At 56.5% G+C, this 9,899-nt stretch overlaps 2 protein-coding genes across 4 annotated transcripts; one reads left to right on the top strand and one right to left on the bottom strand.

Moving 5' to 3' along the window:
• Positions 1-1,983: 1,983 nt before the first annotated feature.
• Positions 1,984-3,271, top strand: NPFF (neuropeptide FF-amide peptide precursor). Its single transcript, XM_043446292.1, has 3 exons — positions 1,984-2,487; positions 2,837-2,958; positions 3,071-3,271. Exons 1-3 carry the CDS (start codon positions 2,260-2,262, stop codon positions 3,186-3,188), a joined length of 468 nt encoding a protein of 155 aa, XP_043302227.1. The 5' UTR covers positions 1,984-2,259; the 3' UTR covers positions 3,189-3,271.
• Positions 3,272-3,525: 254 nt separating this feature from the next.
• Positions 3,526-9,056, bottom strand: TARBP2 (TARBP2 subunit of RISC loading complex). 3 transcript variants are annotated; one of them, XM_043447474.1, is made up of 9 exons: positions 8,662-9,056; positions 7,949-8,118; positions 7,046-7,148; positions 6,357-6,452; positions 5,705-5,777; positions 5,359-5,476; positions 4,960-5,087; positions 4,108-4,309; positions 3,526-3,957 (listed from the first exon to the last, which is right to left on the bottom strand). In XM_043447474.1, exons 1-9 carry the CDS (start codon positions 8,712-8,714, stop codon positions 3,800-3,802), a joined length of 1,101 nt encoding a protein of 366 aa, XP_043303409.1. In that variant the 5' UTR covers positions 8,715-9,056; the 3' UTR covers positions 3,526-3,799. The 3 variants fall into 3 exon arrangements, with proteins under 3 accessions (XP_043303409.1, XP_043303410.1, XP_043303411.1); XM_043447475.1 differs by lacking the exon at positions 8,662-9,056 and adding an exon at positions 8,415-8,554; XM_043447476.1 differs by lacking the exon at positions 7,046-7,148 and having other exon boundaries at positions 6,357-6,435; positions 8,662-8,857.
• Positions 9,057-9,899: the final 843 nt, after the last annotated feature.

Genomic DNA, 9,899 nt, shown 5'->3' with positions numbered 1-9,899 from the left:
CAGGCTGAAGAAGCGGACTGGGAGATAGCCAGCTGCCTCCAGGGGAGCTTCCGGGAGGAGAGGTGATTGACATGCTGTTCATGGCTGATGTTTGCTACAACTGACACAAACGGGGAGCTCCAGTCTCTGGGAGAGCAGGAAAGGCAGTGTGGTCTTCACTGTGGTCAGGAGCATGCGAGAATCCAGAGAGTGGGAAAGGAAGCTGCTGAAGGCCAAATACCAAAGCCAAGACTGAGGGGTTTTGGAGGCTGAGATGAAACTGAAAGCAGGACAATTTCCCAAGTTAGAAGAATTAACCCATTCTAACTTCTCGCCAAAGGAGAGACCCATCACCTCCATCCTGGACACAGGAACCAGCTAGAACAGCTCCTTTCTGAATCAGCCTCAGCTCAGATCCATTTGTAAGTGGTGATCAGAGAAATAACGGGATAAATGTGTTTGGGGAGCCCGCTCTGCTTGGTGGAGAACTAGATGCTTTGCATTCATCAAGTCACTTACTGTCCACAAGCGCTCTTGATAACAAGTAGTTGCCTCCTGTTACGGATGATGAGGTTTAGGTTGAGACACTTGACCGAGGCACACAGTGAAGTGTTAAGAGCTGGATTCAAACATTTCAACCCAGGAGCTGCTCTGCAGCGCCCCACCCACCTCATACCCTGCTCCTCTGAACTTTGTCAGATAAGAACGGACAAGGACCTCAATATGGTACACAATCCATTTCCCATGGAAAACCATCTACCCATGGACTTGATAGTTCCTTCTAAGAAGTGGTGAAACTATAAGATACAATGATGATGAATGTCAGTTTCTGGGCTTTGGGACCATCCAGGAGACAAACCTTACAGAAAGGTGCACCCTAACTTAGGTTGCATGGATAGAAATGAGTATCTAGGCCATCCAGATCAAAACCTGCTCTCATCTACCTTTCCAAAGTGTGAGTTGGTTTCTAGATGCCTCACTTTAAAGAAAGGGAATGCGTCCCAACTCTACAGAGTGGAAGAATCGCAATCTGTCTTTGAACAAGGGAAAGGTTTGTAATGTGAGAGATGAGAGGTCCACTCAGAGTGGGGCAAACCCCTGGTGGAGGCCACAAGATGAAAGCCAACACCTTGCAAGGATGATTCTGTCTGGACTTCTCAGGAGATGGTAAATTCTCCAGGACCCGGATGTGCAAAGACAATCACAGCTAGTGTTGTAAGGACCCCTGCTCTATGTCAGGGTTACCAAAAGTGTCTCAAATAATGTTCCCCTTTGAAAGTGCTTCTTTTTAACGCTGCCACGTTTTAAGTGAAGAAACTTCACTTACAGAGAGCTAAGCATCTTGCCCAAGGCTGATTCATAGACCCTTTATGTCATGACACCTCTCTGGCATCAGCTAAAGAACCACACTGGTGGGGGTACTGAGGAAGGACTCTAGGATCAGAAGGCTGACTTGGAAGGGAATAGTTCCTGAGAGGCAGTGACTGATGTTTCCTAAGGAGGATTCTGCCCCAATCGGTCAGAGGCAGAGCCAGGCAGAGGCTGGACTGACTAGAGGGAGGTGGACAAAAACAACAATCCAACCCCAGTATCCTGCCCCTGCCTTCCTGGGGCTCTGAAGTCAGGGCCATTGAACTCTTCTCCAGAGAAAGGAAACGGCCAGGCCGACTGTGCACAGCCGCGACCACAGGGTGGCAGCAGTGCTTCAGCTGCCGAGCGCGGCTCCGGAGTCCGGAGTGGGGCTGGTCCAGGGCAGCGCTGGGAAGACGGGGTCTGCTACAAACATCTGATGCAACCTCCACTCTCTGGGGGCTCTGAAACCTCTTTGTCTCCTGTACCTCACTTTTCTCTCCACAGGCAAATCTCAGAGTACTGACTCCATTTTTAACCCTCCAAGAGGCGTGCCTCTTGGGCCAGGAGGGCCAGGAGACCCTGCCTGCAGCCTCCCTAGTCCCCAGATGGGATCACCCTGGCTCTTTACTCCTTCCTTTCCAGCACATGATGCCTAGCCTGACAGGGTTTTCTCTGTGTTTTATTCTACAAGCTAGCAAAGAGAGGAGGTGATCCATTGGAGCGCTCCAACCTGTTGAGGGATTGGGAGTTCTTGAAGGCCCCCCAGGGCTCTGACAAAGCATCTGCAATTAATGATGCTTCTTGAGCTCTGGAGACAGGATTTATGCATCTAATAAAGTCTATAACTCCAGGCTTAGGGGCTGGGACCGGAGGCTGAGAGCACGAAGTCCCACAGGGGCCGGGGAGGGGGGTCCCAGGCGGCTCTTAATGGAGCTGTGCATTTCCATTGCCTTCTCTAGATTCCGCCTCAGGCGGCTGTGGGAGGTGAGGAACAGGGGGACAGCAGGTATAAGAGGCGGGTGTGGCCACAGCAAGGCAGGTGGCAGCATGGATGCCAGGCAGGCAGCAGCGCTGCTGCTGGTGTTGCTGTTAGTCACAGACTGGAGCCACGCTGAAGGACCAGGGGGCCGGGATGGAGGAGACCAGATCTTCATGGTAAGTGAGCATGCCTGTCCCCTTCTCACCATTTTCCCGGACCTCAGCGTGAGACTTCTAGAGAGACGGAAATGGCAACCCACTCCAGTATTCTTGCCTGGAGAATCCCATGGACAGGCTACAGTCCATGGGGTCACAAAGAGTCGGACACGACTGAGTGACTAACAACAGCTTGAGACTTACACTCCAGGTTCAAATACTCTGGCTGCCAGGGTCACTGGGTCCTCACATCTGAGGAAATGACTCCTTAGCCTCCTTCAACTTGCCCTGGAGGTCACTCCCTTCCCCTTGTGATCTAAATGCCCAAGGCCCTCACCCATCTTCCTTCCCTGATGGCTCCATACCACAGGAGGAAGATAGTGGCGCCCACCCACCACAGGATGCCCAGACCCCCAGGTCACTCCTGCGCTCCCTGCTCCAGGCCATGCAGAGAACTGGCCGGAGTCCAGCCTTCCTGTTTCAGCCCCAGAGGTAAGTCTAGGAGGGACAGAGGCAAGGCCAGGGCTGAAGGGAGAGGAGTGGGAGGAGAGGAGGAAAGGGGGGATCTGGAAGGACCTATAGCTGAGGGTGGATCTCTCCTAAGGTTTGGCAGAAACACCCGGGGCTCCTGGAGCAACAAAAGACTGACTCCTCGAGCTGGAGAGGGGCCGAGTTCCCCCTTTTGGAGCCTGGCTGCCCCTCAGCGCTTTGGGAAGAAGTGACGTGTCATCCTCTGAGGTGTGCATGCGAGGCCCACACCCCAAAGTGCCATGTGTCCCCCGCAAATAAAGCTGTCTGGCTTCTGAATCCATGTGCACGTGTCTGCATCTGCATGAGACGTGGGAGGGAGCCCCAAGACAAGAACCACAGCCTCCCCCACCTCCGCTAAACTCAACTCTCCAGGAACACAGGCGATGGTGTGCCCAGATGTCAGTGCACCCACCAGAAAGGCAAACATGGGGACGTGTGGGGAGGAAAGTGGGGGGGGGGGGCGCACCGGGGACGTGACCTTGCACTAACCCCCTCTGAAGCTGACCACTCAGGGAAACAGACCAGGACTGAAGAATCCAAAAAGCAGCACATTTATTTGGGGCTCTAATAGGAGAGCCCCCAATTTCATTCCCCTTGGTCATCACCAGTTACATGACGGCAGAACTGGGGCCAGCTGAGGCCCTGTGGTCCCTGGCTCCTGGCCCTGTGCCCCCCTCAGCCTGCAGTCTGTGTCAGAGGTAGAGGTGGCACCTCCAGGGGGTACCAGCGCTGGGCGGGCGCACAGGCCGGGGGCAGGAAGAGCAGGGAGCGGAGGCTGTAGTTCATGAGTCCCGCCGGAGCTTCACTTGCTGCCCGCCATGATCTTGAGGTACTGCAGGGCACGGCGCGCAGCCTCGCCACGGGCGGCCTCCCTGGTAGCGGCAGAGCCATGGCACACAGTGGCCGGCTGTGTGGACAGCTCCACCAGGCACTGGCGGAGCCCGCTCAGGCTCAACTCCTCTGCAGACCGAGAGAAGAGGGAGGCAGTGTCGGGCAGGAAGGCAGCGCTGGGGCGGCCCATGTCCCTTTCATGCCCTCCCGAACCCTCACTCCCATCCGTACTTGCTCTGGTCTAGTCCCCACTGTCCCCCGGCCCCCGACTAGCCATACCAATATCCAGGTAGCTGACATGGAAGGCCTGCTCCTCAGATAGCTCACTGAGGACACCGCAGCAGGCAGGGCCCAGAGCGCCCAAAGAGCCCAGCGAGCAGCTGCGGAGGGACAGGATCTTCTCTCCCACCGAATTCCGCAGAGAATCCCAGGTGCAGCCTGGGCCCCGGTTCCGAAGTCCATCTAGGCGGGAGCCCACACCCTGACAAGACAGGGACAGGGGGAAGGATGCAGCCACAGGCTCTGAAACCAGGCAATGAAGAGACAGTCTATGCCCAAGGAGAGAAAAGCCCGAAGAATGCTTCCTCCTGTTTGAGCCCCACCTGCCAGGCAATCCCTGGATTGTTTGGTCGCTAAGTCGTGTCCGACTCTCCCGCAACCCCACAGACTATAGCCCACCAGGCTCCTCTGTCCATGGAATTTTTCAGGCAAGAATACTGGAGTGGGTTGCCATTTCCTCCTCCAGGGGATCTTCCTGATCCAGGGATCAAACCCGTGTCTCCTGCTTGGCAGGCGGATTCTTTACCACTGAGCCACCCAGGAAGCCCAACCCCAGTGTGGCCCCCTCTAACGACTAGACTGTGGACCAGACGGTCAGGCAGTCTTCCTTATTCCGATAAGAGAAGCCTACAGGTCCCTTGCCCTGGGCCAGCTCCCTCCCCCAAAGCACTCACCACGCAGGCCTACAGCTGAGGCTGAAAGGGGGCTCAAGGATCCCTGGGTCCAGAAGGAAAATGGGCAGAAGGAGGCCTGGGGCCCAGGAGGCTCACTTCCAAGTCACAGACCTGAGTCCTCAGTGCCCTGCCCTGGCATGGAGGATGGAGCACGGGGCATGGCCCACAAGCCACTCACAATGGAAAAGTGATCGTCTTCGGGCTCTGCCTCGTTCCCGTCCCGGGCATCCAGAGGCACTGTGTGCACTCGAAGCAGCATTTTGGCCGCTGCGTTACGCTTTGCCAGCTTTTTGGAAGTGCCACTGCCTGCACAGGGGAGAGGGCTGCTGAATGACGGTTCCCAATAGACCCACTGCTTCCACCCAGCTTAAACTCGGGCTGAGGGTCCCCTGGCTCAGGACCTGCCAGGCACCCGAGAACCTGGCCGGCCAGAAGAGGAGGGCAAGAAAGGGTGCAAGGAAGCAGCAGGCAAGCCAGGGTCTCAGCCAGGAGCGTAGAGAGAAGCTGGGAGCTGCCCGTGGCCAGGGCTGGAGTGCTGCGGGGTAGTCACTACAAGCACTCCCCTCCGCCCAGTTACCAATCTCAATGAAACGCTCCACTCGGCAGGTCATAGTAAACTCTTTGCGGTGGGCTGGCCCAGACTCCTGGGTCACCGTGTACTCAGGCAACCGCCAGCCTTTCTGCACCACCAGCTCCTTGGAAGGGAGAAACAAGGGTGCGCAAGAACGTGAGAGAGGCGTCCTCACATCCTCTCCCCCTCCCATCCTGGGAGTCTCAGGTTCCAGGTTAGAGGAGGAATAAAGGGAGGTGGGTGGGAAAAGCCCTCAGAACAGGGTAGCCACCCCCATCAGCTTCCCCCACAGCCCCGGGTACAAGCGAAGGCAGGCAGGCAGGCAGGCACGGGAAATGAGGGTGTAGCACACCTGCAGAGCACCGACCGGGTTGCACTCAGACTGCTGAGGAGAGACTGGGGGCTGCACCTCCATGGGGGAGCTCCTGAAGGACAAAGGGCCCAGGGCCAAAGCTGAGGGGGCTGGCTCCTTCTGCAGCTGCCCAGGAGTCCTCCGCCCTGCTCTTGTTTTCCCCACTACCATCTCCCTGCTCCCCACCAGGCAGGCAGCTGTCTCTCCAAACATCAAGCCCGCCCCCCCCTCCCCCTCCCCATCCCCCTCCCCCCGGCAAGGTCTCCTCAGGTCCCAGGCTCATTTTGATTTTCTGGAACACTTGATCATCACCTAGACAGGACACTAGAGAGGAGGGTATATCCAGTCCCCAGAAACACCTGATGGGACTCAAACACAGAACCATCATGTGGCCAATTTAGAAGAAAATGGGACCAGCAAGACCTTTAACGTGGTCAAATACCATCCACATGGTACTGCCAGATTACAAATTACCTCCTGTCTCAACAGCTTACCAGCTGGTGCCAATTCTTCAAACTCTGGTCCCCAACTATTCCATCCTCTGTTCACTCTCAGACTTCCTCATGCCTGACCAGCCTGGGTCTAAGGGCTGGGAGGCCGGGAGCCAGGACCCCTTTCCACCCTCCTCAGGCAGTCAGGGGAGACAAGATACCTGGTTGGGACAGCAGATGGAACGGGAGTAGCAGCCGCTGAAGCTGTAAAAACCGGCACGTCCTCAGGCAGTGAAGAGTCTAGGGGAGAAAAAGAACTTCCCGAGGGGAAGGGGGCCTTTGATTCACACCCACATGGGGTGGTGGTGGGGAATAAAAGGTGGGGAACCCAGGTCCTCCTGACCTGCCCTCCCCTAAGAAAATCTCTTCCCACTGAAGCCAAAAACTCAGAGAAGCTCAACCACCAGTTCCACCTGAGATCTTTTGGTGTCAAACACTTGACGAAAAATACTAAAAAAAAGTGGGAAGGGTGTTTCTTCCTACCCAAGAACTGTGGGAGCAAACAACGCCAACCTGAGTGTGGAAGAGGGAACAACATCTTGCTGGAGAGAAGTATGTTGGAGAGCAACCCCCTCCAGCCTCAGCCTCCACCCCTCTCCCTCCCCAGGCCCAACCTGGGACCCAAACCACAGCCACAACCCCACACTGCGGCTGGCCACTGCCTCCCGGAATCCCTCACAGCAGCAGGAGCCCTGGAAGCATCCTGCTCGGGTTTCAGAGGAAGCTCTCAGGAAGCAGCCACATCAAGGCAGTTCAGTGTCACCAAGTGAAGCCTATGGGGCAGAGGGGCTGACGCAGGGGCCTGGGTTCCTGACAGAGCCTCTAGGATCCTCGGCCGTTCCTCCCTCACCTGCTGTCCTCCAGGGCTGGCTCCAGCATGCTCCCCCCTTTGAGGTGTTTGAGGGCCACCTCAGCTGCCTTGTGCTTGGCTGCTTTCTTGCTGGGGCCCTGACCTGAGAGAGGGGGTGTGGGCAATACTGGAGGTCACTAGAAGGATGGAAGAGAAACCAGCATCCCACAGCCTCTCTCCTCGCAGCCAGAGGGAGTCAACCAAGCCCCATCTCACCAACCTCCCCTTACCCAAGGCTGGAAGTGTTACTCTAACTGCTGGAAGGAAGGGCCCTTATCTTTCCACAAGTTCCCCAAATCAAGTCATGCCAGGTAGAACTGACTGTCCTTGAGGTTAGCCACCTGGAAGTTTTTTCTCTGCCCTACTGTCCTCTGGGGAGCACTTTCTTTCAATAGAGATTGTTGGGAAAATAGAAAAAATGTAGGCTCCATAGTCAAAGCCTGGTTCTGCCATCTACTAGGCTTGCGACCTTGCCCCAGCCCTTGAATCTCTCTCTCTTGGTTTCCTCACACTCAACATGAAAATACTACCACCTACATCACTGGGTTCGACCAAGGTTTAAGATTAAGTGGGAACTTGATTAAGCACCTAGAACCGAGTCCAGCACAGCAGGCTCTCACTTCCCCAAATGCTGCACTGAGATTTCGATTTACCTCCTTTTTCCTCTAGGATGACAACGATCTGCCCGATCACTGTGGCAGTCCTGCTTGCTCCTCTAACTCTCCTAAGTCCTAGGTACCTCCTCACAGACCTGTTCTCCCAATCCAGTCAGTGATTTTTCCCCTAAAATCTCTCCTTCCCTCACTGGTCTTGGAGAAGAGGACCATGAAGAGACTCCAAGCAATAAAGCCAATGGGGCCCTGTGAATGCACACCCCAGCCAGGCTGCCCAAGCCTTCCTCACCAGTGCAGCTGGTGTCGCCAACGGTGACCCGAAAGGTGAAATTAGGCTGGTGGGCTTGGCCCTCGGCTTTGAGAAGGTCGTACACGGGCGTCTTCCCTATTCTGGTCCCATACTCCTGCAGAAGGCTGATCGGGGTCTTGCCCGGGTTGGCTGCCAGCATTTGCTCTATACTGGGGGAGGGGCACAGACCCTTCATCACACCTCCCCTCTGCACCCACCTGGCCAAGCACTGCCATTATCAGACCCATGCACACTATGGGGGACATAGGGTCCAGGAAACCTCAGGCAGCCACTGGCTGGGTTCAAGTGGAGTAGAGGTGCAGGCTGGGAAAGCAGGGTCCACTGCCCCAGGGCAAGCGGGGAAAGCACTGTTCCTGTCTCAGTTAGGGCGGGGGATCCCGTACCCCAGTGCGGGTTGGAAGTGCATGTCCCCTGACACAGTGCAGGCCAGGAACCCAGTACCCACCAAATGCACTGAATGTCGGGGGCATAAAGCCCAGTGCCCCAGTGCAGTCTGGGAACCGGGCCAACCCCAACTAGCTAAAGCTGGAGGCAGTGGCCACTGCCGGGGTGCATGCCGGGAACCACGGCCCACTACCCCAGTGCTTGCCGGGAACAACCCGCAGGCCAGGTGCATGCTGGGGCCGCGCCGCTACTCCCTCCGCACGGCGCCAAGCTCTGCGCCCTGCAGGGATCGGTACCAGGCGGCTCACCTGGGCAGCCCGCAGCCCGTGGTAGTGCCGGAGCCCTGCTCCTCTTCACTCATTCCCTCCTCCGTCCCCGCAGGCGCCACCGTGACTGCAGCCTCCACGCTCCCCAATACACCGCCGACGAGCTAGGGCCGGGGCCAAGCCCCAAGTCGCGGCCGGTCGGGCCCGCCGCGGGGCATGCTGGGATATGGAGTTCCCCCGCCCACCGGACTCTATGAGTCTCCATCAGGAGGGGAGCTATCCGCCCCACAACCCTCCGCGTGGTTCGTTCAGGCAGGCAGCACCGCCTTCTGGGAGGAGTGGACCCTTCCACTGTCGCTTTCCGAGTTGAGGATGGTTTTTTTGTTTTTTTGTTTTTAACAACGTCCCGCCTCCTTCCTTCCGCGTCTCCTCGCCCCGGGGCTCGGGCTCGGGGCATGCGTACGAGTAGAGTGGAAGTGGCTGGGGGCGGGGCAGTAAGGGCGAACACGAGCCTAGGAAGGTGGGGAGGGAATGCTTCGGGTACCGAGAAAACTACAGAACCCAGGAGCTCGAGCGCCATCTTTGTCGCAGCTGGGAGGCAGCATGCGCGAAAAGTTTCGCGGCATAATTGGCTATTCCCGATTTTACGTGCTCGCTCCAGGTGGATGGCGATTGGTTACCTTATCTAAAGGGGCGGGGACAAGGGAAGAGTCAACCCTCCTGACTCCGCCTCTTTCTTGAGAAAAGGTTGTGATTGGCCCAGGTGAGAGGCCGCTGTCTGTTGCTGACTCTTTGCAGTCTGGGAGGGTGGGCCCTGCCTGGACGCGGGAGGCGACTATTTTCTGCCCCTCTGAGCTGGGGCAGTTGTAAATCCTAGTGCACCTCAGTCTCAGTTAGCCCTCAGCCTTTGGCCTAATCGTCTGGCTCTCGGGCCTTCGTCTTACAGAACCTGCTTCTTTTTCCTGTGTTGTCCTTCACCACCCTTCTCATTAATTCTGCAGCCTGTCGATTTCCGCTTATCTTCTAAAGCCTTTTTAGAATGGACCTACACCTTTTCCCCTTACGCTAGGAGATACCCTCCGGGGCCTGAGAATCAAGCTATAAGGGACAAGATTAGAAGGACTAAGGCAAATAGTGGTCTCATTCCCTCTGCCTGTGGCCCGGGTCTCAGCTAAAGAGAGGGCAAGAGAGAATTCTGGCCTCTTAAGATTAATCGACTAATCTGTAAGGAACAGAACCCGTATTTTTGGGTCCCAGAGTTCCATTTCCTCCTTGCCAAA

The sequence above is a fragment of the Cervus canadensis genome, chromosome 25 (assembly GCF_019320065.1).
Source record: "Cervus canadensis isolate Bull #8, Minnesota chromosome 25, ASM1932006v1, whole genome shotgun sequence".
NCBI lineage: Eukaryota > Metazoa > Chordata > Mammalia > Artiodactyla > Cervidae > Cervus > Cervus canadensis.
Note: the sequence above shows the minus strand (reverse complement) of the source record. Positions and strands in the feature narration are given on the sequence as shown.

Bases quoted from the DNA above. Each gene is read 5' to 3' on its own strand.
- TARBP2 (XM_043447474.1), bottom strand. From the start codon at position 8,714: ATGAGTGAAGAGGAGCAGGGCTCCGGCACTACCACGGGCTGCGGGCTG. The intron at 7,149-7,948 runs GTGAGGAAGGCT...CCCCTCTCTCAG, and splicing joins TGGCGACACCAGCTGCACTG to GTCAGGGCCCCAGCAAGAAA. The intron at 5,088-5,358 runs GTAACTGGGCGG...TCCCCTGTGCAG, and splicing joins GGAGCGTTTCATTGAGATTG to GCAGTGGCACTTCCAAAAAG.
- NPFF (XM_043446292.1), top strand. From the start codon at position 2,260: ATGGAGCTGTGCATTTCCATTGCCTTCTCTAGATTCCGCCTCAGGCGG. The intron at 2,488-2,836 runs GTAAGTGAGCAT...TCCATACCACAG, and splicing joins GAGGAGACCAGATCTTCATG to GAGGAAGATAGTGGCGCCCA. The intron at 2,959-3,070 runs GTAAGTCTAGGA...ATCTCTCCTAAG, and splicing joins TTCCTGTTTCAGCCCCAGAG to GTTTGGCAGAAACACCCGGG.